Raw genomic sequence first — 27796 nt, 5'->3', positions numbered from 1 at the left:
AATGGTTATCTTTTGAGCGGAAAACATGCGGTACTGACTTACAGCACGTACACACGGTATGAAACACCATAACATTGAGATGGCTTCCCATGAGAATAGTTATCTTTTGAGCGGAAAACATGCGGTACTGACTTACATCACACACACGGTACGAAACACCATAACATCGAGATGGCTTCACATGAGAATGGTTATCTTTTGAGCGGAAAACATGCGGTACTGACTTACAGCACGTACACGGTACGAAACACCATAACATCGAGATGGCTTCCCATGAGAATGGTTATCTTTTGAGCGGAAAACAAGCGGTACTGACTTACAGCACGTACACACGGTATGAAACACCATAACATCGAGATGGCTTCACATGAGAATGGTTGTCGTTTGAGCGGAAAATATGCGCTACGTACTGACTTTACAGCACACACATGGTACGACATGCCGTAACATTGAAATTGCAAAAATCATGTTCTAAATTCCAATTGGATTCTGCGGAATCCACCTTTAATCCCATTAATACAGTGAGTATATGGTATTAAGGACGTTCATGGGATACCATCGTCAGAGTTTTTTAATTTTATTTTGCATAATGAAAGAAGATCATAATAGAAGTAAAATAAGCAAATAAATAATCGTTTGGCCGTCAGAGTACGTGGAAGTTTGCCCTTTTTACGGTAAAAACTTGCGAACAGCATGAACATGGAAAGCTGTCAAAAAAAGTCATATTTGATTTTACTGGAAAAAAAACAAATTGCAAAAGAAGTCCCTGACTTCGTCTAGCCGTCAGAATACGTGGAAGTTCACCCTTTTTAAGCGCGAAGAACGTAAGCATGGAAAGCTGTCAAAAATAAGTCATATTTTACTGAAAAAATAAATTGGTCGTCGCCATTTTTCACAGAATTCTAGAAAATAACCAACGACTAGTTAGCATTTAAAAGTTGTATTAAAAATTAAAAATAGAGTGACCACAGTAAATCCGTGAAACTTTAGTGATACTAAATAGCACAATTTCATGCAAATTCCATTGTTTTCTATTGTTTAACTATTTTGTACTATTTAGTAATTAGTGTTTCACGGATTTACTATGGTCACTCTATAAAATTTATTGTGATATAAGTGTGGACTTGAAGCCTTCAAATTACGCGAAATTTTATTCCAATTATCACACTAAATATGTAATTTTGATTTGATCCCATCGTCAGTTTTTTCTCCTCCACAGTTAGGGGATACCGAGTACTTAAAACAAAACAAAAAAAAAAACAAACAAAAAAAACAAACAAAAAAAAAAAAAAAAAAAAAAACAAAAAAAAAAAAAGAGGGGGGGGGGGGGGGGGGGAGGCCCGACTTTATTTTAAAGCTATAAGAGAATAAAGACGTTTTTATGGGATTTTCCTTATCAAAACATTGGAATGACGTCATCGCGATGAACGCGCGCTCATTTTTTGGCAGGTTTAATGTCGTAAATCGTGAATAAAATCATAGCTTGCAAAAGAGTGACTTAAGGTGACTGCCTACTTTTGGGAAAAAAATTAAACTTTTTCTTAAAAAACTTAGATTTTCCGAATTGAAATTTAATGCTGATTCCAAATCTGGAAAGCTTGTTTTCGAGATATTCATCATTTAATGGAAGCCTACGCGCGAGTATTTAGAGCAAAACTTGCGCCACCTGAAGTGATCAGAAAAAAATAATTGAAATTCATAAGATAATAGTTATTTGCAGACTATATATGATTGCACGAGTGAGGGCTAGTCAATCATTCTACATTAATGCGTGGATATTTTCGACAAAAAGACAAAGAGATACAGTGATTTGTTAAATTTTGTAGTTTCGGTGAAAAAATCTCATATAGTCAAACAAAGATCCGTACAAAAATTTATTTTTTCATGTGTTAGAAAATTAACCTTTTCTAAAATGTTGATATAACCTACATTTTTAGTTTTTTTTTTCGAATAAGCTATTAAAAAATAGAGAGTACCATGCAAAATTTGAGGGTTTTGCCCTGTTGAAGCTCAAAACGCGTATGGTTCTTCAATAAAATCTTGTAGCAGCGGTTTTTGAGCGCGCGCACATCGTGGGCTCAAGAATCGAACGTTCAAAAGTAGGCAGTCACCTTAAACTAAAAGAATGACTTAATAAAATAAAATATCATTGGATCATCATCATTATCATTTTGAATGGTTCCTTCTCAAACTTTTCTTGGATCCGAGAATAACACGAAACTGGAAAAGAAATCACACTTTTTCCCAATGAAATTTGTGGCATTTCTTTTGTATTTCCTTTCAAGAGAAAACGATATGATTTTTTTGATGAGAAATTAAACTTTTTGGGGGGGGGGGGGGGAGGGAAAGTAGCATATCAAGTTTTTTCTATATGCTAGTGTCGAAGTTGGAGTAGAGAAAGCTCACTCCATGTATGGTATGATAAATTCCATATTTGGAAAGTGCGGAAAAGCGGCAAACAAAAAGGCCGTCGTTTTATAACAAATTCGTCAAGAAAAGAAAAGAAATAAAAAAGATAAGTAAAAAAAGAAAAACTTTGGAAAATCGATGAAGAATACAGGGACGATGCTAACTCGTGGGTCTGCCTCGCAGACAACAGACACAGGGAAATACGACACTCAATGTTTGATATGAGGGAAGAAAATTAGTTTTGTTTTTGGTTGGGGGTGGAGTAATTATAGTGTTAGAAGAAGCATGACGCCTTTTTAAAATATGGTTTATTCATATCCCTTGATACTGGAACAAATAATAATACTAATTTCGTTTTAGACTACTTGCAAAGTCTCTTCACCAAACGCTGTATTATGGAAGATGAAATGCATACAAATTCTTCAAGGGGGAGAGGGAGGGGTGAACATCAGCTGAACGACTCTCGCATTATGTCTTGATTAGTGGTTGCCCGTAGTATGCTAAACCTGACCTGCAAAAAATAGAAGATTATGATATTCATATTAATCTCTGTTTCCGATCAGACAACAGCGGACCAATTACCGTTGCAGCAGGGTTTTTTCCCAGTGGAATCAAAATATTGTTCCACAAACAAGTGCACAGTATCTGTTTTAAAGAGTTTTACAATTTTTTCTAAAGGACAAAAAACAATCTAAAAACAGTTGATCAAAAATATTTTTTTGGTATCAAATTTAATTCTGAGATTAAATCATAATAAATTATATTTAATATTAAATATTTTTTTGGTATCAAATTTAATTCTGAGATTAAATTATAATAAATTATATTTAATATTAAATTTTAATTCTGAGATAAATGCTAGCTATTTTTAAGCTCTTGAGACATAAAGTAACTATAGCTAGTCAGAACTAGAGATCTTAATAGTAAAATGTCTGTGTGGGTAACACATATGTTTCATGGTAAATACAAACATAGATTGTAAACTTGCCATTGACAATTACATTCTACCCAAAATCTACCGAGTGCCTTACTAAATATGATGTTGCTTGATTACAGACTCATTTACTCAGGGCTAGCCTCATTTCACTTCAATGGAGCACGTGAATATTATGCACAAAATCGAGGGTAACCTTGAGCAGCAGCGAATCTGTAGCTTCGAAATACATATATTGGGATTTCTATATTCTAAACGGGCAACCCATCACATGCTTTTCATACCTTTTCAGCATTTGGTAGCTTCTACGAGTTTAATATCATGTTCTAGTAATTTTGCCACCTTTTGGTTGTCGAAGACGTCTTTCAAGTTACAGACCTGCTCCTTTTCTCTGGGACTAAGCTCTAGAGTTGCAGGACAGTCTTTGGTCAGTGCTTTGGCGTCGTCCTGAAGAGAAAGAATAAGGAAGAAACGAAATGAATCAGATAGAACATCACATGGCTTAGCATGCCTGCCTGCCTGCAATTCTATTACCTCGGTTATTTTCATTTTCTCCGCGATGACTTTAGTATCGTATCCATCTCTGAGGTGTCCACATGCCGTCTCTTGCTTTGTCTTGTCATTCAGCAAACATAATTCATGGAAATTTCCTTTTTTTGCCACTTCCTTCCAACCCATGCTTAAGTCTTTTTTGTTAATGTATCTGGTCAAATATAAAATAAAAACAGAACATAAACTTTATATGGACACGAAGAAATAAAACATTTGCGCACGAGTGCGTTTCACAGTCATTCACAGTCATTGAAATATTGAGAGAGTATAAACTATCTTAAAGACGCAACACCCAAAAAGACATATTGGTTAGTAAGGATGAAGTTTGAAGAAACGGGACCTCAGACATATTGGTTAGTTAGGATGAAGTTTGAAGAAACGGGACCTCAGACATATTGGTTAGTAAGAATGAAGTTTGAAGAAACGGGACCTCAGTTTAAAGTGGTCGTCCGGGCCACTCGAAGACTAATTATGTGTAGATGTAATTACAACATTAAATAAAGATAAGACTTTTAGTTACCGGAATCCTATCTTTCTTGCACAATTCTCAGCACTGTCAGAGGTCTTATCATCGCCAAAGTCAAAAAGAGCTTTTCCCTTATCGTAGAGATCGTCAAATGACGATATCCCTTCTTTACAAGAGTCCATAACATACTTGACCATCTTGACCTTTTGTGCGAAATAAATGAAACATTAAAATAAAGTTTACTGTAAACAAAATGAGCAGTTTTACTGGACATGTTTTGACGTTGAGGACAATGATAATGATGGTAATGATAAAGGTGATGATGATTATTATGATGGTGGTTGTGGTTGTGGTTTTGGTGACGTGGTGATGTTAATGATGATAGAGATGATGGTGGTGGTGATGGTGATGATGGTGATGGTGGTGATTTGGTGATGTTGATGATGACGATGATCGTGATGTTGATGATGATGATGATGGTGATGGTGATGATGATGATGATGATGATGGTGGTGGTGATAGTGGTGATGATGATGATGATGATGATGGGGATAGTGATGATAGCGATGATGATGTTGATGAAAATGATGTGATTACCTTGTTTGTGTAGCACTTAACAGTGAAGGGGATTTTTCTCAATGCATCGATCAGGTTTTCCTCTAGTCTGTATGTTCCTTTTAGAGATCCAACTTCTTTGATGTCAACAACAAACGTCTGAAGATCAATAGCTACTTGAATCTGGAAAAAATACCATCATCTGTAATGCTAGCTAATTGAGGCAGCATATTTCCAGATCAGGAAATTTACCCCATCCCCCTCCCCCTCCGTTGGTAATTATACTCAGATTACAGAAAAGGAACCAATTGCTAGGAACATCCATCTTTCCTACAGTCTGTGATCCAACATTTTCCCAGATCAGGAGCCAGTTACTAGGACCATCTATTTCCCATATTAGCTGGGTCTGTGATCCACGATATATATTTCAAGAACAAGAGCCGATTAATGGTTTTGTGTGGTCATTGTTATATCAAAATCTTCTTGGAGTCGGTCCTTACCAGTTCTGGACTTGGAGACGATATTCCTTCCACCATTGTCTTGATGTTTTCTATCACTCCAAGTGTACTTTCGTGTGTTATGTTTCCTCTCAAAAACCTAAATGACTACAGTAAATACTACAAATAAAAACCACGAAGAAAAAGAGGGAAGGATGCAGGGGTGCAAGGATGGAGGGATAGAGTGATGGAGGGATGGAGGGATGGAGGGATGGAGGGATGGATGGATGGAGGGATGGAGGGATGGAGGGATGGAGGGATGGAGGGATGGAGGGATGGAGGGATGGAGGGATGGAGGGATGGAGGGATGGAGGGATGGAGGGATGGAGGGATGGAGGGATGGAGGGATGGAGGGATGGAGGGATGGATGCAGCGATGGAGGGATGGAGGGATGGAGGGATGGAGGGATGGAGGGATGGAGGGATGGAGGGATGGAGGGATGGAGGGATGGAGGGATGGATGCAGCGATGGAGGGATGGATGCAGCGATGGAGGGATGGAGGGATGGATGCAGCGATGGAGCATTGGAGGGACTTGTTATAGTCTTACTTGTTGCATGATTGATTTTGCTTCGTTCAGCTTGACTTCTGTTTCATCAAAATACTTCGAAGCTTCTAAGAGTTCATCTCTTGCCTTCTTTGCTTCATCCCTCCTCTGTTTGCAGGACTCGTAGCTTGAAATGATCATGTATATGTTTAGCCCTGTAAAAATATTATATGCAGTTTACTTAATGTTAATACTTAAATTTTCGAACCCTCAGACCACTTCTGGACTTATTAAAGCCAGGGCACGGAACTTACAGACCAAACTCTGAATCTACCTCTGGGCTGGTCAAGTCATGGGCACGGCTAACTCACTTATTCAGAACATTTAATAACTGAAACCAACATCGAAATAAGCTCTGGGCTGATCAGATCGAATCAGGATTTAGCGTATTGTGTCTTGTAGAGAAGGAAAAGCCGACGAGCCAGGAGAAAAATACTGGAATCAAAGGAGAAACCCCCGTGCGTCTTGGTAAATATTCCCCGATATTCACTTCGCCTTCGACAAATAATTGTTTAATAATAGGATTCAACAACCGGCCACAACATCAAATAATCACCATACCCATAACAAACATCCAAAAACAACCACCGCAATAAAATCAACAGCTCTGTGAAAGGTTTGATTTCAATAGGAGTAATATTTTACTATTTAAAAGGTAACTGAGATGGAGTTTGCACATTTATCCATACCTGTGCTAACATAATCGAGTGCAACTTTGAATCCACTATAGACATTGGATGCAATATTGACTGCTTTGCCAAACTTTTGATTTAGCTTTTGTTTTATGTTTTTTACTCTTGCTTGGTAATGAGTGACTCCTCGTGACATCCACCGACTCGTTCTGCCTTGCTTGTGATGTGGACTGGATATCTTTGGATCTTCGAGCTTTACCGAGGTCTCTGATTCAACCTTGAAGTAATATTCACAATCATTCAAATAGTTTCGAATGTCTGAGGTGGCTACAGATATTGCCTAAAAATAACATTTTGCTCATGTGTATTACGAAGCAAAGCCTTTCCCCCCTGCAAATAATAGTCTGCTCATGCGCAGTAACGTTTTATACTTTTAACAGGGCTCGCTTCTATGTGACTATGAAAACGTTAAAATATTTAAAACATTTAATGATATAAAGAATTATTGAAATCGGATATCACAAAATATCGTAATTGCTGACACGCCATTTGTAACTCACGATATTTTGCTCAATCTCGTCCAACAATTGCTTAATATCTATTTATTGATGGGTCTCAATCAGCTAATATAAAGTTACTATCTGCTCCAAATGGTTGTCATAAAATATCTTGAAAGGTAACCATGTCTCTGCATGAAAACGAGGACGGCGTTTACCCTGCATTGAGACCTTTGATGCACTGGCACCGTTACCTTGGCGCAGATAACTTTGAATGGGACTATTGTTTATGTTTTTGGATTTGGATTTGGGCACTATTTGTAGCAGATAACGATATTTAAAGTCATATGATTATCCGTGCCAACTATTGTGGCCTGCTTGCAGTATATATTACCGAAGTTACAGGTGAATGAGGCCTCAAGCAAAGTGTATTACAACCAGTTAGTCCAATGGTACTGAATATGCGAGTGCTGGAAATGCAGGAGGATGGAGGGGGATGCAGAAAAATGGGCTAATAAAATATGACAAGGAATCCATATTCAACCAAATGTAATAATAATTCATGTATCCATGGCACCCAAGAAATGTAGGCTAAACTCGTAAGTTTTGCCTTTGACTCAGTAATATGCAGCGGAAATATAATGAATGGGTAACCCGTAATCAATTATTAGACCCCAAAATCCACAGCTTTATATCGCACTGCTAAAAAGTAAAATAGGCTTGCTTTTCCTTATTTGAACGACGAGCCAGGTTTAACAAAATACCGTGATTCGTCATTCAATGGTTTTTTTGGCATTTTGTGTTTTGGCGGTTTTTGCCATTTTGTAAACTCAGGGAATCTAGACATGTTGACAAATGCAGGGTTAATGCATAGGCTTTGCACTGAAATGCGCATGAGCAGACTGTTATTATGGCCGTTATTTGCAGCATTACTAATCATCTCAGCCAAAATAGGGGTATAAAATAAGCAAGCAAGTTAATCATTAAATCAAAGATTATACTTATACTTTTATCTTACGATCGTGACAGTTAATAGAACCGCGACGTTTCGACTGCTACTGATAGTATAATATAATAAAAAGTAACATTTTTAAAGTGTATATCAAGGAATTTTTTTCTTCAAAATTACTTATATGTGAATAGTGTAGTAGCATGGTTGCAGTATTTTTGCATGTGAAATTTCCTTTTAGGAGATATAAACATTTGAAATAACAATATGCAAATGAGATAAAGTAAATTCAAGACTATTTTATTATACAAAACTGTTGCTGCGGAAAGTACTGCTGTGTTTTGATTTGCAAATTATCCTTATAACTGAAATATATGGCTTAGTACACTTTTGGGTTATTTCACTTGAGAACAATTGTCGTAAATCACACTGCAAAATGTAACACATCCTGGAATTTATATTTATATGTATTTTTGCATATTGATATTTCAAATGTTTATATCTCTGAAAAGAGAAGACCACATACAAAAATACTGCAACCATAGTACTACACTGTTCCCATATAAGTGATTTTGAAAATAATGTTTTTCCTTGATATACACTTGAAAGATTTTTAAGTAATAAATGTACTACATACTGTAGCTGTCATCGAAGCCGCCTTTTTCTTCACAGCAAACTTATAGATAGTCTGGCCAAAAGGAATAACCAGGCCCACTATTGGAAAACCTATGGACAGCGCATTATCCAAGGCTGATTCATACAAGCTGGATATTTCTAAAAATTGAACGGCTTCCCCTTTCTCGTTCTTTTCTTTGATAATTTTCTGTGGACAGTAAAATAATGGATGAGAAAAACTAGTGATGTAAAATGACGACGTTTCGATGATATTTTGGCATCATTAAAGTGTTTGGTCGTCAGTAAAGTGAAAACAGTGAGCATGAACATATATGAACTAGTCAAAAATTAACGTCATAATAATAATGTTCCATTTCACAGTTCCCTGCGCCATATTGAAAGGTAGCCGTGCCTTTGCATCGAAATGAGACGAGCGGTGAGATTGCGCAATGATAGAGACATGGGAATAATTGTCTAAGGTGTTAAAAAAGGTCTCTATCATTGCAAGGTCACCGTTCGTCTCGCTTCGAAGCAAAAGCATGGCTACCTTTCAAGATGGCGCAGGGAATTGTGAAGGAGACTATTAGAGAAATAGCGCGAGGTGTAACTTAAACACCCTAGTAGCGCGGATGGAATCCGATTGGATGTTAAGTTTGGGATCGTACGTTATTTTTAATCAGAAACAACTTGAAAGAAAACCTACAGATAAAAAAATTCATCATGTCAAGTTCACATGATATCATGATCAGTGATTGGCTGTAGGCCATCGGCCAATCAGAAGCCAGTAAGTCATTCTAGTTCCCAGACCTTACTTATTAGCCAAAACCAACGATCTAGTAAGTACAGTTTATAAAAATAAAATAGAGACCCCTCATCTTTCTAACGACTAAGAAATGTCTCGGTACAAAAATGAACACAGATATAATGTTGTTGACCCAAGTCGTACCTTTATCCTACTTGTCTCGGTATTCAGTGCAATAGAAACCTCTGGTGAAATACTACTGAGAAATTCTTCTTGAGTATTTTCAATTTCGTTTAGCTGATCTATGATATCCTCGAATGCATTGATGCTGTAGTTGGTGTAGACTTGAATGTTCTGAGCTAAAAACAATAGGATAAACGGACCAACTGCAATCTTATTGATTCATTTATTTACGTAACACAAAGATAAATATTAGTTTACCGTCTTCTTCTAGTTCATCCGCTCGTTGACTTTTCTGGGCTATCTTATTTTTCAGGGCAAGAAATTCATCTCGATATGTGCAAGCGTCGGGAAAATCCGTGCAGCAACCGGCAATGGCGCGAAAAATGGAGTTGGCAAGACCTGCTATTGAAGTCGTGACTGTTGCAACCTTCCCGCCAAATTTAACTGCTTTGAAAACACTGTTTATCCATCCTGCAGCAAAATTACATGAACAACATAATCAATATTCATTGAATAAATTTTTATCTTATATTAAAAATTTTAGGGTGAAGTCCATGGCTGAATGGCTAGACATGACGTATACATGGGGGTACTCGCTCTTGTTTGACTTGGAATCGCATGAAAAGCAGGGATTCCATTTTAAATTTTGGGTTAAATCTTAATTTTTGTTTATAATTTCCCATCAAAACGCCAGATAAAAGTAAAGACATGTTTTGAAAACTCAGGGCAGGGCTAAGTCCTACACGAAACCCTGAAACAACCTCTGGTCTGATCTAAGTCAGGGCATGGCTAACACACAGACCAAACCATGAAACAACCTCTGGGCTGATTTAAGTCAGGGCATGGCTAACTCACAGATCAAACCCTGAAACAACCTCTGGACAGATCTAAGTCATGGCACGGCTAACTCTCAGATCAAACCCTGAAACAACTTCTGGGCTGATCTAAGTCAGTACACGGCTAACTCACAGATTGAACCCTGAAACAACTTCTGGGCTGATCTAAGTCAGGACACAGCTAACTCACAGATCAAACCCTGAAACAACTTATTGGCTGATCAAGGTCAGGGCATGGCTAACTCACAGATTAAATTGGAATTGGCAGGCGCCTAAGCCTTCAACACACCAAAATAAATTTATGCGGGATTCCTGTGGCTTTGGCTGGGAAATGGTACTTTGCCCCTCTTTAATCGAGACCTCGCCAAGCTACTGTATGTGTACATGTTAAGCTAGGATACTTTTGGCATTATGCACAGGTACCTCTTCTACTCGAAGTTTGCTGCTTTTGTGGTTGTAGACGTAGGTCATCCATGTCATCATTCAACCAGACCCACTGGTATTCGTTAGGATTGTCTGGCTTTTTATGATCTTTTTCTTGAGTTACTTTATCTGTCAGTGAATAAGAATATGTATTAACAAGAGAATATGAACTAAGAGAAGGAATCCTACCTGTATAGCCTTGTAACCATCATGTGCACAGTTTGATGCTATTTTTAGCTTGAGATATTTTGAGCGAAGAACCTGATTGATTGATTTCTTGAGGGTAGGGGGCTTCCAGTTTTGCAGTAAACAAAAGCCTGTGTTTTTGTCGTGGACGTAGCGAAATAAGCCGCTTTTCGTGTCCTAAAACGAGGCATTTAAAGGGAAGCATGATTATCGCGCGGGCATGGTAACGAGTTAAAAATAGCATCAATGATTCTAAAAATAGTATCAAAGTGTGCACATGATGGGGCACGGGGATTCCTTCTCTTAGTTTATTTTCTCTTGGTATTAATATATTTAAAAACTCAATAATAATTAATGAAGGAAACAAAATAGAAATCATGATTTTGGTAGAAAGTTTTCCCGGCTTTAATTTATACAACGACTATACGCAGTTTATTAAAGTTCCAGCTTATGAATCCTGGTCACCAATTGGCTGGACATCCCTTACCAGTTGTCTACCCAATACCCGGTTATTTCTTTGCCTATTCATCTCATGTCTGGTCACCCTAATTAACTGGACATCTCTTACCAAGTTTCTACCCAATACCTGGTTTATTCTTTGCCTATTCACCTCCATTTGCAGCTCAATTTGTTGGACATAACAATAGGTTTGCCAATTCTCATGTGATTGAATTTTTTTAATGTTTTGTTCTGTAAATTGAGCCGTTTTTGTTGCAGTCAGCCACAGATGGGTTTCCTGTGTTACCTGCGCACGCATAGCCAAGCAGCCACTTGGCGAAGGACTGTTTTCAGGACATTATAACTTTCAAGCTGTTTATGTTATTTTAAATTAATCTTATGCGACGAAGCGATCGTTAGAAGCTGGAAAAAAGTGAGTAGTGCTTAATTTATAAGTAGGAACACTTTATCATGTTTATAGTTTAATTTTCTCATCCTTCGTATGAAGTTTATTTGTACTAGCTTCAGATTACATTCATGTCAACCAAATAAAGCAGTAATCCTGGAACCAGCTATCTAGCGTTTGTATGACTCCCAAATTAACATCAGCAAAACAATTTTGACTTCACATGCCAGGGTTCTATACCAGAATATTTCTTACATATTCATCTTATGATTGGTCACCCTTAACGGTCACTTGATACCTCTTTAAACCGACCAGTGTTTAATCGACCAGTGTTCGCTTACCGCTCTGTTTGTCTTTACTATGACCATGTTTCTTATTGTGAGACCCATTTACATTATTTCGCTTGTTTCCAGGAACTTTCCCCATTTGCACTTGAACGAAGCATTCTTGCATCAGAAGTGAGAGACAAATAACTAGAGCAAAGTTCGGGAAACAAAGAGCCATACTGTTTGTAGACACTCCTTAAATCTAGTATTCAAAACATTATATTTAGTCGTTAGTATAAAGGTAATTTCAACCAACCAAATCCACTTGCGCATGTGCGCTCATGGTTAAAATTGAATAATTTTAAATAAAAATCAACAAATTGTTAGGAATTTTGGATCAGACCTTAAAAGCAAAATAATTCAAAAACTGTTCGTCCAAATCCTTTTTATTTTTGGACATGTTTTTATTTTTGGGTTAAAAAGTTGCGCATTTTATTTCACCAATAGCTTATTACATCTACGTGGGGGGAGGGTGGGATTTATATTTTTCCAAACAATTTTTGAATTATCATGCTTTGAAAATCGTAAAAATACGATCCATCATCAATAGCTATGTGCGTCTGTGCTCAAGAAAACCCTTTCCAGCCTCCTTAAAACCCGAACCTTTTTAACAAGTACTTATTTATTTTCAGAGGGTCTGAAAACTGACGATTGCAATAAAAATTCCCTTTTTAATTAGTATTCAAATTCATTTTCCTTCTCCTTCTCTCCCTCCCTCCCGCATTTATTTATTTATTTATTTATTCAAAAAGGTTCACGCTAAAAATTGAACATTATGTGTGTCGGTTTTTGAACGCTTTCTGGATTAGCGCTGCGCGCCCAACTCATGAAAGTTTAATTGCCCACCTATTCTTACGAAAGACTGGAATTATATTTCTACATCAAAAATGCTTACCAAAATCTCGAAACGGGATTTCTTTTCTCAGCTGTTGGTCTTGAATGATGTGTTCAGTCAAACAGTACTGACAGTACTGAGACAGTTTGCAGATGCAGTTCTAACTGTCAAATGACTTTGAAGGCTACCTGGTGAACTTTTAACCTTTTTAAAGGTTAGCTAAACTTTGTAAAAGCAAACGTTAATTAGGTCCCAATACGTGTTTATTTTTTCTCGATAATATGACAACACATTATTTGGGGGGGGGGGGGGGGGGGGGATATTGGCTCCTACCTTGACCCACTTTAATATCCTTTAAACAAGAACTATCTATAAACAAGAACTATCAATATACATTAGTTTATGGAATTATTATATATTTTTATTGGCAGCAATTAATCCAATGTAAATATGTTTATACGGAGTCAATAAAATACGTTGTCTTGTCTTGTCTTGTCTATCCTTTGTCCGGAATTCTCAACTAAGGGTCCTGAAAAGGTAAAATGGGAGTTGAGGGGGGAGGAGGGGGCGGGGATACCACCAGTAATGAAGGATGTCCAGCCCTACTTTTCATCTTGGTTCATTCATAATTCAAAACATGTTAAGTCAATAATAACGGGTTTTGTTATGTTCCATAACGTTTAGCTAGGTGTAAATGAACCATTTCAATCAGTGCCAATTGACACAAATCTGACAGCTATCTGACTTGAATATCTCATAATGGTTATTTTAGTTAGCTTGTACCACAATAAGCTCAGTCGTTGTCATTGTCATCCTGATTGCATTAGTTTTTTCTCTCCAATCTTAGGAATAAAGAACGACTTTCCTAATATTCCAATCCCCTTCACATTTTCCTGCGCCAACTTGAAAGGTAGCCGTACCTGTTCATCGAACTGGGAACGACCGTCATCCTTCAAATGATAGAAATACTTTTTAATCATCTAAGATGTTCATTGTCACCTTAGGTGTTCATTAACACTTTTCCCAAATCCAAAATGGCGGACGCTTCAGTGTTAGCAAACGTAGCCTGATTAAACGCTCCAAGTTATTTTTCCAAAATAGACCAGCAAATCGTGTTTATTTCTTCACAAAACGGTATTTAGCCGTTTTTCATTTTTTCCTTGTGGTTGTTGTAAAAACAAAAACGAACAAATTATAATTCGTACATATTGACAACAGACCACTTGTTGTTGTAAAATCAATTATATGGCAAGGCTATTCGTCTGAGAGGCACATGCGTTACGTCATGCCACGAACAGCGAAGAGAGTAGTCTGGGGAAGAGTATAGGTTAGAGTTGACCACCAGATAAAAAACTAATAGGGCCAGCCTATCAAATTCAACATTTGTAATGTTCACGTAATTATCCTTACTTTTCTAATAGGACGTTTGTATGATGGCGTCATTTGACTCCCACTACCATGATGCTTGGCGAATTCTTTTTTTTAGTCCCCGTCCACACGAAAACGCTTGCGCTCGTAAACGCATATTTTTGTAAACGCGTCTGTCCTTCACACGTAAACGGTCATCGTTTACAAATCGTTTTCATCCGTCCACACGAAAACGATTGAAGGATGTCATATAGCGATCGCGCATGCGCTCATCAACTTAAGCCTGCAATCTTTGCTTCAGCTGCCTCGTTGTCTAGTGTTAGCGTCCATGTTGTCAAGTCACATGTGTTTGTTGCGATCGAGAGAGAAGGAACATCGCTAACTATTCCGGTCATGCGCCCGCGTACAAATGCAGCGGTGTCGCTTGAAAGTGTTAAGCGAGTTAAATCAGATTCTACAAAGAAATGTATAGAGAGTCAAGATAGTTTTCGATTTATAAATTTCTGTGTAAACAGTTTTCCACTTGCCGGGGTAGAAGAACAATATATAACATTAAAGCATTTAATTTTTACCAAACATACTTTAATTTGTTTGGAAAAACCGTTTCGTCTCGATAGATAGATTTTAACAGCCTTCTTGCCATAAGTGCTTTGTTAAATTGCAAGAAAAACACAAAAGGTCAAATATTATAAACAGGATTTCTCAAAGTCAGAACTAGTTACCTCATTTGCCGGGGTCGATCCATAAAATACACACATTCTAAATTACTGATGTCGAATCTGTGGTCGATTGAACGAATTTATACTTTTCGTTTTTTACTTTCAAAAAGCTCTGATTTGAGACGAATATTTGTGAGATCCTTCTTCAAGAATAGGCACTTTGTGAAGCAAAAACCTTGAAAATTATTCGCAAAATACGGCATGTTTGGTACCAAAATAAAGCTTGAATCCTCAGCTCTCGTTGCCATCGTTTGTAATACGATACCTATTAAAGCACAGGAATACCGTAGCAAAAGGTTTTGTTTCTCTAAGTCCGGGCCTGAGAGAGCTTGGGCTTCCTGTGGTTTATATTTTATATATGATATCCGCTGACTTGGCGAGCGTCGCATGGCCGGAATAGTTGGCGATGAATATCAAAGTTTACTGGCAAAAAATCGAAAGAATAAAGTGATATAACCAAAAAAGAATCCTTTGTTTGAACTGACGAAAAAGTACAGCTTCTTTTAGAAGTCACAAACGACTACAAGGTGTCAAAAACGGCTCAAAATTATATGTCGACTGGGAGTCGTGCCAGTCAAAGTACATTCACATTCTTGAATTATACTTGGAATCCATCATCTCGGAACGCGTATGTACGCCATCTTGGAAAAGTACTCGATAAAGGAGACTGGAGCTGGCTTGTGACGTCAGCGTTTACGAAAATATACGTTTACGGTGAGCGTTTTCATCGTTTTCGTGGGACGGAAGGCTTAAACGCATAAAAAATATGCGTTTACGAGTGCAAGCGTTTTCGTGTGGACGTGGACGGATACTTGGTTTTAATTAACCCAAAAAAAGTGGTTGTAGAGGTCAATGACGCCATCATGCAAACGTTCCATTCTTAAAAATTAAGATCTACACAAAAATAATTTTTAGTAAAATTTGGTTCATTGGTTCTTCAATAGTTCGAAAGTATGAAAAAACTCACATTCCTTATACGTTTTTTTTTACATCATTTTACGTCATTAGTTAAATGAGATCTATTCGCCACAGGAATTCACCACTATTCATTTTTTTAAATCTCATATTTATCAATTCAACAAATGGACCACAAGTGACTTAATGTTACAGCTACAAGTGTTACAGTGGTTAACGTTGCCGGTGAAATTGCTGGTCAAAAAGAAAAAGGAAGTTTTTACATTTCTTTATATATTTATTTTAGAATATGTTCCTCGTTTGACCTAACACATGTATGTATACACCTAATTCAAATAACGTTGTCATCGCCAAAGGCGATAGGCAATAGGCGATAGGCGAAAAGCGATAGGAGATAGGTCATTCCAATATCCAAGAATAGCTGGAATGACATGTGTTTCTTTTTTTTTGTTCTCGTCAAGAGTATGGACTTTCGTGCTGAGACTGATTCGATGTTCTTTTTATTCAGCGAAACCATTTCCATGTCGGAATGACCTATTGCCTATCGCCTTTGGCTATGACAACGTTTTTTGAACTAGGTGTATAAACCAGGTAAAGGTTAGCCAGCTTCGTTGGAGAAATTAAATGTTCATAAAGAAAGGGAAATACAGTAGATCACTTCTGCAATCTTTACATTTCTTTTTATATTTACGCTAGAACATGTTCCCTTGTGGGACCTTGGGAAATCTTCATAAAGGAAGAGAAACTGACTGTACCATTCTTCATATACTTACTTTAAAACTTTACATTCCGTGCGGGACCTCATTTGACCTAAAACATGTGTCCCACGCAAAGGTTGGTGAACTTTGGGAAATCTTCATAAAGAAAGAGAAACTGACTGTACATATTGCTATATATATTTACTTTAGAACTTGTTCCTTGTGTTCTTGTTTGACCCAACACATGTATTGCAGGTAAAGGTTGGCTAACTTTGTTGGAGAAATCTTCATAAAGAAAGCGAGACTGACTGTACAATCAAGAGCGGATCCAGCCAAAATTTTAGGGGGAGGGGGGCTAATTGAGTTTAGGGGGGTGGGGGGCTAATTGAGTTTCATCCGTCAACACGATGGAAAACAATAAAAAAAGCATGTAATTCTTCAGTTTTGTTTTTTCTGCTGAAGGGGGGCTTCAGCCCCCCTTTGCCCCCCACCCCCCTGGATCCGCCCTTGACAATTATTTATTTACTTATTTATTTACTTTAGACCATGTTCCTTGTGTTCTTGTTTGACCTAACACATGTATCCCACGTAAAGGGTGGTGCATGAGAGTTGCTGAAACCTCTTCATAAAGAAAGAGAAATTTGTATAAGCCGAACAGCATTAATTACAGTCACTGAGGTTAAAACAGAAAAGGAGAAGACAACCTAAGGTTATAATAACAAGCCATATTATAACTTAGTACATATTACATCGATATGGCTACAACTAGAGTGCAAACAATATATCCGTGAATATTAGCAATACTAACTTACACTATCTTATGCTAATTCTATTGTTTTCTTTTGTTTAACTAGCGCTATTTTGAACAATTTAGTATTCAGTGTTTCACGGATATATTGTTTGCACTATACTATCCATATCAACTGATAGATTAATTTTCTGCTTAAAGGATTATTCTAGAATATGTTTTAGTTAAAGAAATCATTACTGATAAAATGACCACGCTTTTGCAGCGTAAGTTTAGACTTAGGCTTTGTAACTTGCATTTTACTTTTCTATAATTACAAATGCTATCGATTATGACTATTCTCTAGTCTTTGGAGTGCGAATTTAAATTTTTGTTAACGTTATTTGTATTAATTTTAGGTCTGTTACGAAACAATTGAATTTATCTTGTTGGTGCATGCGCAGTAGGTAATGTATTATCTCTGAGATAAATAGCACTTTTTTTGTTTTGTTTTGTTTTCAATCATAGTTTCATAACAATTTCAATGGGTAGCTTTTAACTAGAAAGCCAGTACACACGTTTGCCTCTAACGATTTTATATAACATCTTCAATATTTTCTTTAATAATGCAATAGCTATGCACTGTATCCTTGCTGTCAATAGTTATTTTTACAATAGCTTACAAATTTCTCGCGTGTTGATTGGTTATTTTTTATCATTAATAAGAAAACACACAGATAAGCTGACGTCAACGATCGTCTTTCCTTTGATTGTTTTGATCACTAAACGCGAGACATTTTCATTGTTTTTGTCATTGTAAAAACAAATCAACATCAATTTTTAATGTGTCTGTCCTCTCATTGACGATAAATTTGGCCATCACATTGTTATAAGTTTAAAGTAGTACGACTCCGGTAGAATTCCAATTTCATTGAATTCTTTAATTCTTTCTTTACCAGTAAAATGGCCAGAATTTTCAAAATAGCCTTTTGGCTGAGTGTTCTGATTCTTAATGAGGTTGGGCCTGCAAATATGGTTCGTCTTAACGCTGGAAAGTACATAGGGGAATCAAAAGCTCACAAAAAAGGCTATGGAACAGAAAATACTGATAGCAGAGAAGTAGAAAATATTAATGAAAATGCAGAGGGGAAATCAGGTATTTCATGCATAACTCATAGTGATACTATTAGGCTGCGTTCATAATGTATGGCAGAGGGGAGGGGGGGGGGGGGAGGGGGCAGGTGAAATTTAGGGGGGATCCGTCTGAAAAATTTTGCCCAGTGAAATGGGGGGGGGGGGGTTTGAATTTTTTTTCAGAGAATTGGGGGGATGCAAAATTTTTAGAAGAAGCTATGAGAGATTGCCCGGGGAGGATAGTTATTTTTGGGGGGACTACAAGGGGGGGTCTTAAGAATTTTTTTGTCATTTCAAGATTTCACCTGCCCACCTCCCCACTTTGTCATACATTATGAACGCAGCCTTATTAATGTTACTTGCTAAATAAAATTTATTTGTGGTGGTTAACTGATCGTCAATTATTTATCCTCCTCGCATCATCGGCTTATTCTATTCCCTTCCTATCCCATCCTATCCCATCCTATCCTTTCCTATTCCTTTACATCCCTTCCTATCCCATCCAATCCGACCCATATATACATGCAATCCCTTATTGCCTTCCTTCCTTATTTCAAAGTTGTTCGATCGTTAATAAAAATATGCATTGTATTTTATCTTTCCAGGTATTAAAGTTGCTACAAAATTTGCCTTCAAAATCTTCAAGATCGGGGCCCAAGTCATACCCAAAATGATTACCTTAGCAAGTTTCAGTAATGCAATATTTCGCGCTATTGCTGGATGCTGTCCTGACTTTCCTGAGGCGTGTGAAAGTCACGACAAAATCGTCAAACTGCAAGAAGAAATACGAAAGAAGAGCATGAATATTGATGATTTGCAGCTAGAAGGTTTGAATTAGAAGAAACAGAAAACGCGCGCGCGTGATGTGTGCAGTTATAAAGTAGGCGGGAACTGGGAGAACACAAGAGAAGTGTTAGGAGAATCACGTCGCGTACAGCGAAGTGCTTCTCGATCGACACTTCTCGAGTGTTCTGCCAATCCCCAACAAGTGCTTTATAACTACACACAGAACAGCAAGCAAGTTTTTATTTCTTTTATAAAATACATATTATGATAACCGTTATTTTAGATAGAAATGACGCAATTGAAAGTGCGCGCGCGTGCAATATGCTCTCATAAAGCACGCGCTCCCAACCAATTAGAACGACGCGAGAATTATAACAGTTGTTATTTCGTAATAGAATATTGGAATATTATATATACTTAATTTCTCACAAATAATAATTACTAGCCTTATCCACTTTTTTTTCACCGTGGTTGCACTTGGATTAAAATAAAATACTTTATGGATAGATAGACATATGTAGCAATGCATATTTTCATGTGTTTTATTTATTTATTATTATTTATTATTATTGTTATTTAACCATATATTTTCTCATCGTTTTATAATAATGATAATAATTGTAATGATAATAATAATGATAATAATAATAACGATGATAATAATGATAATAATAATAAGATGATAATAATGATAATAATAATAACGGCTCATCTAGGGAGATCACAATGCTCAACCCTGCTTAAGTTTTCAACCCTGGTGGCCATGACTAGTAAAATGCTAAAAGAGAATGCTAATGAACTTTAACCTTTGCTTTTTCTAACTGCTTCTAATGTTGGTTATTGTATATTCAGCTCAAAACTTACAGGAATGGACCGAATCGTCAAGAAACAAGTTTTCATTGCTGGTGGCAGAAATGGCAAGGATTATAGACAACACAGACGTCCTGGTACGAAGCATATCACCCCAGGTCATCATAGCAGTCAACAACCAAACTGTTGTAATCAAGGTAAATGTTTAGTAGTAGCAGTAGCAGTAGCAGTAGCAGTAGCAGTAGCAGTAGCAGTAGCAGTAGCAGTAGCAGTAGCAGTAGCAGCAGCAGCAGCAGCAGCAGCAGCAGCAGCAGCAGCAGTAGCAGTAGCAGTAGTAGTAGTAGTAGTAGTAGTAGTAGTAGTAGTAGTAGTAGTAGTAGTAGTAGTAGTAGTAGTGCTTGAGTTGACCATGTGTATAAGCACGGGCTTTTGCTGCCAAACAAGCTTTTTTTACTGCCTTATTTGATAAAACCAGCCAGTAAAAAAGCCAATGAATAGAAGTATGCATAATATACATTATCTCCGGTAATACTTTTGCACGTCGCGCTGTAACACGCTTTTTATTTATTTTTTGTTCTTCCAGAAACTGGTAAGAGCAAAGAAAGAAATTGGCGAGAAAGTCGATCTTGATACCGTAGAGTCAATGTATGGGAACGCCATAGGATCTTTTGTTGACATTACACTGCCATTGTTTCAACTCATTCTACCAAGTATCCCAAAGGTCGTTAAATTTGCAGCCGAGAAGTTTGCAGTCCGTCAAGCACATCAGGTTTGTAATTTGTTTCCTATTTCAATCGTTCGTTTTTTGTTTATGGTAATTACATTGTCGCTGGGAGTTAAGAAACTCACCTTCTTGTGTTGAGAACATCTTAAGGTGCCGACACACGATGCAACATTGCATACAACATTGCAATCAACAACTTTGAATCGGGGTGACACACATTGCAACAAAATCACGCAACATCGCTTGTGTCAGACTGCTATGTTAAGATATTTGGTCAGCAGTCATAAATTTGGTGCAAGCTGATTGGCCGGAAATTTCAAAATGTTGCGAGCAATGTTGCAGCCATGTTCACATGATGAAATTTGTTGCGCGCAATGTTGTAAGAGTAGAGCGCGATTCACTTCAGATTTGTTTGGAGTAGACACACGCTGCAACAGTCCTGTTGCGTGCAATGTTGCACCGTGTATCAACACCTTTTACTCGTTCGCTGCGCTCACTCGTAAGATATCACCTCAACCCTTAAAGTCGACTGATAAAATCCGCAACCCAGCGCGGCAGTGTAATATTCTCTATTCATTGCAAAGATGATGTAGAAAATGAAAGACACGTCCTCTTTCAAATGTCCTATTTACTCGACGCTTAAGGACGTTTATGGACATTGTTGACACGCATCCTTTCTGCACATGAATTTAATGAGCGCACGCTCACCTTCTTTAACCCCTCATAGATCTAAAACAACTTATTCAAATTTGTTGAATCTCTTACTAATTTTTTTCACGGGTATAGAGCTGCACTTTACTAAGCAAATAAAAGGTTATTTTATTTCTTCAATCGTATTTTCTTTCCTTCAGCTGGACCAAATTCTCGAAAATGCTTTGAAAAAACCATCGCCCAACACCATTGATGCTGTTCGAGCAAGGGGCTGGTTCGCCCAGACTAAAGCAAAGATTGACACCAAAATCAACTCAATTAAACTAAGAATCAACGCTAAATACTCAAACGCTGTCGATATTTTAAGCAAAGCTGGCAAAGGATTGTCGTTCTTGTTCGACGCTTTATCAACAGGTAGAAAGATTTTCTCTTAATTAAATAATTCAATAGACACTAAATATGTCAATGTCGGGTTTAAAACATAGGCCTTGGTGAGACCAAAATGTTTTCTGGGAATAACATTATATATTTTTTGTTTGTTTCAGGATCCAGTTGTAAAAAGGGTGGATAGCGCTATCCGAAGGGTAAATCTCATTCATTTGATAAATGTATTGGATAACAGCATCACTTTATCAATGGGATAAGGATTTATAAGTCGCATAGCGCTATCCACCCTTCGTACAGCGGGGCCCTGATGTACACGTTTGAAATATACGGACCTGAAACTCGTGTTGAAATTTACACGATTTATATATGAAGTCCATATTTTCCAAACAGTCATTGACTTGAAGGCGTATTTGTTAAAAATGCCAAACGGCTCCGTCAAAGGCTGGTCTTCTGAATACGCGTTTGGCATTCTAAACCGACTGTATGGATGTTGCAAATGAATAATTTATAATATGATTATGTCATTTCCCATGTGTCACTTGTGTCTCAGCTTTCATGTTCTATGTTTCTGAGCCCGACAACGATTCTTCAATTGAGTGTATGATAATTATTCACTAATGTATTTTATACTTTTTTACATGTTACAACCACTGATATGATATCATTTGTATCTGTATAAAAGTATACTACAACCTTTTTGCAATCAAGTATATGTATATATAGTTTCACGATATGTTTTTTCCACTATAGGTTATGAGCTATACAGTATTATTGATTCTGTACTTTCGTGCAAAGAAAAGCGAGACACCGTGCTCAAGTCTCTTAAGGAACTTCAAACAGCTTCTAAACAACTGGATGAGATCTATGATAAAGTGAAGGAATCTAAGATGGTAGTTCAAAAGGTAGGAGGGTCTAAGGGTTCCTAGACTTGCTCTTACCACGCTTCTTGCTACGCACTAAATACTAAATAAATGGAGTAATTCGCTGATCACGATCTTTCTTGCTTTCAGGCGTGGACAACAATGCATAGTCAAGTCTCCAGCAAAGCCTTGATTCGTGATTTGAAAGAGATCCAGAAGATCCTAGCGTCCATCTCGGACCCGAGTTCTGAGATTGAATACATGTCTTCCAGAATTGGCGTCTACATTGCAAAAATCGCCCAAACTACCCATTCTTCATCACCGGATGACATCTATCAGTTACTTGATGATCTGACAACGGTTTGCTACTAATGAAAGTTTATTTCAATTTTAAACGAAAGCAAGCGGTTCGGACATCAGTATTGAGACCGAGGAGGTTGGGGTGGGGGAATTAGGCTTAGGTCTACTGTGGCTACCCCGCGTTAGATCGCCTTATATCGACTTGAGCTGCGTAATTTCCCCTTTGTCTGCCTTAGTATCGCTAATATTTTACTTGAGTCAGCCTTATACTGTCTTCCGCCATATATCACCTAAGTCTATGTCCCATTTTTTGTTGGAAATTGTCTTAGTTCGCCAATTATTACCTCATATTTGCAATTCCCAGCGACGGGGTATTATTTTTTTAAAGCACTACTAGCTTGCAAAGTTCCCTCTATTTATATTCGAGCTCAATATAAATTGGAAGTCCAACCAAAGTTAAAATCGTTCACGACTCAATTCGGCTGCAACTTCACTAATGTGATGTTTCAACATGCAACATGCAACATGCAACATGCAACATGCAACATGCAACATGCAACATGCAACATGCAACATGCAACATGCAACATGCAACATGCAACATGCAACATGCAACATGCAACATGCAACATGCAACATGCAACATGCAACATGCAACATGCAACATGCAACATGCAACATGCAACATGCAACATGCAACATGCAACATGCAACATGCAACATGCAACATGCAACATGCAACATGCAACATGCAACATGCAACATGCAACATGCAACATGCAACATGCAACATGCAACATGCAACATGCAACATGCAACATGCAACATGCAACATGCAACATGCAACATGCAACATGCAACATGCAACATGCAACATGCAACATGCAACATGCAACATGCAACATGCAACATGCAACATGCAACATGCACATGCAACATGCAACATGCAACATGCAACATGCAACACGCAACATGCAACATGCAACATGCAACATGCAACATGCAACATGCAACATGCAACATGCAACATGCAACATGCAACATGCAACATGCAACATGCAACATGCAACATGCAACATGCAACATGCAACATGCAACATGCAACATGCAACATGCAACATGCGACATGCGACATGCAACATGCAACATGCAACATGCAACAACAAATTGATCCTTCACTTTCCATCTTTTGTTTTTAAATAGGTGCCTGTTCTTTATTTATTCCACTTAGGTGATGGGCCAAGTACCATTCGCAATAGATTGTTTTGACAACAAAGTCCAAATGGTGAATTACATCTGGGAAGAATGCAGAAGGGGCACCGACACGTTCGACAATCTCTACCAACAAGGGATAGAGCTATTTGATGAAAGAGCCAAATTGTGCAAAGCAAAAATAGGGATTCTGCATATCGACAGTAAATGTATCAAGAAATCCTTGTCAGAAATAGCACGGAAATTTAACTTCAACGAAGACTGTATCTTGAATTCTGGACTCAAAAAGGAATATGTTTGCCAACTGAAGGAGAGTGGTTACCCTCTAGGAGATGTTGCAGAAAAGTAAGACTTGTCGAGAATGAGGTCTTTACTTATTACTCTGATTATATTCTAATATGGTGGTATTGAAGGCGTAAAATTAAAAACAGGGTTTTGCTATTTTGAACTGGGATATATAGGATTTAGGTCACTGCTAAAAGAAAAAAAAAAAAAAAGAATAATTGCAAATGTAAAAAAAAAAAAAAAAAAAGAAGAGGAGGGATGTGAAAATGTTTTTAATAAAAAAAACATTTGTGGTTTTGGTGCTGGAAGGTTTAGAAAATTGTGAACAGAAAATAGTTTCTTGCAAAGAACACGTGATTTATCTAAATGGTGAAGTTTAAAACTTCAATGCTTTTTTTCTAATAATTTCTTCTTTTTTTTCCAGAGCAAAACTAACGAAAAATCAAGCGGAGTTTATGATCAAGCAATGTCCTAAAGCCGAGATAACTCCTACCTTGCAAAAAGCTATCTGCAATTTGAAGAAGTTGGATTTCTCTGACGCAAGAGTATCAGACCTACTGAAAATAGATGTGGATGACGTACGTTCAGTGAAATGTTAGACTTACTACAGGCTAGTACCAGGTTCCTCGATACCTCTTTGTAAGCAGAGGACTGGGGTTGATTGTTTTGTTATCGCCTGTGATAATAAAAAACGTGAAGTGAAGTGAAGTGATTGTTATTGAGGTGTGACTTAACTTTTTTTGTGTGTGTTTTTTTTTTTGTTTGTTTGTTTTCGCATTCATTATTATCTTTTCCATTTTTGGAGAGCTTTTTTTTCTTTCCCTCCCTCTTTCCATCGTGAAACAACCTCTGGGTTGATAAATTGAGTCAGGGCATGGCTAACTCACAGATCAAACCCTGAAACAACCTCTGGTCTGATCTTAGTCAGGGCATGGCTAACTCACAGATCAAACCCTGAAACAACCTCTGGTCTGATGTAAGTCAAGGCACGGCTAACTCACAGATCAAACCCTGAAACAACCTCTGGGCTGATCTTAGTCAGGGCACGGCTAACTCACAGATCAAACCCTGAAACAACCTCTGGTCTGATGTAAGTCAAGGCACGGCTAACTCACAGATCAAACCCTGAAACAACCTCTGGGCTGATGTAAGTCAAGGCACGGCTAATTCACAGATCAAACCCTGAAACAACCTCTTGTCTAATCTAAGTCAGGGCATGGCTAACTCACAGATCAAACCCTAAAACAACCTCTGGGCTGATGTAAGTCAAGGCACGGTTAACTCACATATTGAACCCTGAAACAACCTCTTGTCTAATCTAAGTCAGGGCATGGCTATCTCACAGATCAAACCCTGAAACAACCTCTGGGCTGATCTAAGTCAGGGCATGGCTAACTCACAGATCAAACACTAAGACAATCTCTGGACTGATCTAAGTCAGCTGACTAAGTAAATCGAATTCGAACTTATTGTGTTGGGTTTTACAGAGGGAGGAAACTCAGAAAGCAGAGAGAAAAAAAACAAATTAGGATAACCTACGTTCAAGGTACCTGTCAAATAAAAGCTAATAATCTATTGACACAGTCACTGTTTGGATCAGAAGTTATTCTTACTTACTGAACCCTTTGCATTTAAAATGCCCCAAAACTGTCAATCAATGTCAGTCACCTGCAATACACCATTTATAAGCTGTATTGACATATCGTTTTGTGAGAGATATAATTATAATTACTGATGACACAGAAGCCACTGAAGTGCTACTAAACTGCCAATCAATATCAAGCACCTGCAATGCACCAGCTAATAATAAAGCAGTATTGACATATCGTCTTATGAGATATATGACTCCTGATAACCAAGAACCTATTAAAGTGTCACCAAACTGCCAATCAATGTCAAACCTCATAAATTATTCACACATTTTTGCATGCACTCTGGCACCGTGTGTCGGTGCCTTAATCGGATAACAATAATGCTGGGAGTGGTAGAGTTTAAGGCGCGGTAGAGTATATTTCAGGGTAAATTATTGTACTCATTATCGAGGAATACAGCGGTATTTTACGAACTCTAAGAAGGTCTATCTATATGTTGTTTTTTGTTTCTTGATCTATCGGTTTTTATTGCTTGCCTCAATTTTTGAGGTGCATGTTACGTTATAGCCAGCCCTATCACAAAGCTTTTTTTCATTAGCTTCTTTTGTTATATCAACAAATATGGCGACTGTTTCATTGTGATTTATATTTCAAGGGATTTTGAGTCATGTGGTTGCTCCGCAAGAATTTGAAAGAAAAGACGTCAAACCTTTTCAGACTTTCAATTTAATTTTTGGAAAAAAAAAACAATTGTTCAGAATGAACTGAAATTTTTAGTTTTGTGGCCCGTCAAGTTGGATGCGCACGCAACCTTGAGAAAATGGTCTATATAGATAAACTAAATTATCTTGATACTTACGACGAGAGACAATTACATATCATATTAATTTCACACATGTTTAATATACAGTCAGTTCAAAAAACGTTGTCGTCGACCGGCTCAAGCCTACGCGACTGGACCGTAAGGAATATGGGTGAAAATCAATGAAGCGGTTAAATATTCGTTCTAAATTAATTGTTCCCGCTAGTAGCAAAGATAATAATGGCGAAAAACAATCCATTAAATGCATGTCTTCGGGTTTAGGGAAAGAAAAACAAAGTAGTTATGATTCAGTTCACAATTTACAAAAATATGAAGGCACTAAAAAACGTCTCCTTCAACACTTCCCGCTCGCCTACGAAGGTTCATGCTGTAAACCAGGCATAACTAGTCAGATAAAATTACTGCAGTCAACTCGGCTTCAATGATTGCTACCCAGAGTTCCTATCGGTTCAGTCGCGTAGGCTTGAGATGGTTGACGACAACGTTTTTTGAATTGACTGTATATAACTTCTATGTTTTGAAACCGGCAATTATTTTGCAATTGAGTGTATATCACTGCATCTCAAATTTGCATCTCACTGTACAGTCGTTTACACCTAAGTTTGAACATACGAAACTGAAACATATTCTAATTGGTCGCCGATACAAAGAAGTTAGTCACGTGCATGTGCACGTTTGGCTCGCGGCACTTTTGAAACCAGCCAGCCGCGATTTGATTTCAAAAGAGCCGCGCGCCAAACGTGCACATGCACGTGACTAACTTCTTTGTATCGGCGACC

General features: G+C 37.6%; 2 protein-coding genes across 2 annotated transcripts; one reads left to right on the top strand and one right to left on the bottom strand.

Moving 5' to 3' along the window:
* Window positions 1-2705: 2705 nt before the first annotated feature.
* On the bottom strand, window positions 2706-13176 carry LOC116307653 (uncharacterized). Its single transcript, XM_031717931.2, has 14 exons — window positions 13087-13176; window positions 12207-12393; window positions 10836-10964; window positions 9835-10047; window positions 9598-9752; window positions 8674-8859; window positions 6648-6867; window positions 5962-6113; window positions 5417-5521; window positions 4959-5099; window positions 4416-4564; window positions 3878-4046; window positions 3628-3790; window positions 2706-2920 (listed from the first exon to the last, which is right to left on the bottom strand). Exons 2-13 carry the CDS (start codon window positions 12367-12369, stop codon window positions 3632-3634), a joined length of 1941 nt encoding a protein of 646 aa, XP_031573791.1. The 5' UTR covers window positions 12370-12393; window positions 13087-13176; the 3' UTR covers window positions 2706-2920; window positions 3628-3631.
* A 4193-nt stretch (window positions 13177-17369) lies between these two features.
* Window positions 17370-25310, top strand: LOC116307655 (uncharacterized). The gene is made up of 11 exons (XM_089027726.1): window positions 17370-17435; window positions 17873-17920; window positions 18413-18609; window positions 19193-19414; window positions 20226-20380; window positions 20767-20952; window positions 21759-21972; window positions 22696-22847; window positions 22956-23165; window positions 24337-24662; window positions 25027-25310. The coding sequence occupies exons 2-11, from the start codon at window positions 17910-17912 to the stop codon at window positions 25199-25201; spliced, it is 1848 nt and encodes a 615-aa protein (XP_088883852.1). The 5' UTR covers window positions 17370-17435; window positions 17873-17909; the 3' UTR covers window positions 25202-25310.
* Window positions 25311-27796: the final 2486 nt, after the last annotated feature.

This window comes from Actinia tenebrosa, unplaced genomic scaffold, assembly GCF_029948245.1.
Source record: "Actinia tenebrosa isolate PJP-AT-01 unplaced genomic scaffold, QUT_ActTen_1.0 PGA_scaffold11__36_contigs__length_13525064, whole genome shotgun sequence".
Classification (NCBI taxonomy): domain Eukaryota; kingdom Metazoa; phylum Cnidaria; class Anthozoa; order Actiniaria; family Actiniidae; genus Actinia; species Actinia tenebrosa.
Note: the sequence above shows the minus strand (reverse complement) of the source record. Positions and strands in the feature narration are given on the sequence as shown.

Excerpts from the sequence above, each read along its gene's own strand:
- LOC116307653 (XM_031717931.2), bottom strand. The coding sequence starts at position 12,369 with ATGGCTCTTTGTTTCCCGAACTTTGCTCTAGTTATTTGTCTCTCACTT. Across the intron at positions 5,100-5,416 it reads CGTCTCCAAGTCCAGAACTG|ATTCAAGTAGCTATTGATCT; the intron begins GTAAGGACCGAC and ends TATTTTTTCCAG. Across the intron at positions 4,047-4,415 it reads GCAAGAAAGATAGGATTCCG|ATACATTAACAAAAAAGACT; the intron begins GTAACTAAAAGT and ends ATATTTGACCAG.
- LOC116307655 (XM_089027726.1), top strand. Across the intron at positions 18,610-19,192 it reads AAATGCAGAGGGGAAATCAG|GTATTAAAGTTGCTACAAAA; the intron begins GTATTTCATGCA and ends TTATCTTTCCAG. Across the intron at positions 24,663-25,026 it reads CTAGGAGATGTTGCAGAAAA|AGCAAAACTAACGAAAAATC; the intron begins GTAAGACTTGTC and ends TTTTTTTTCCAG.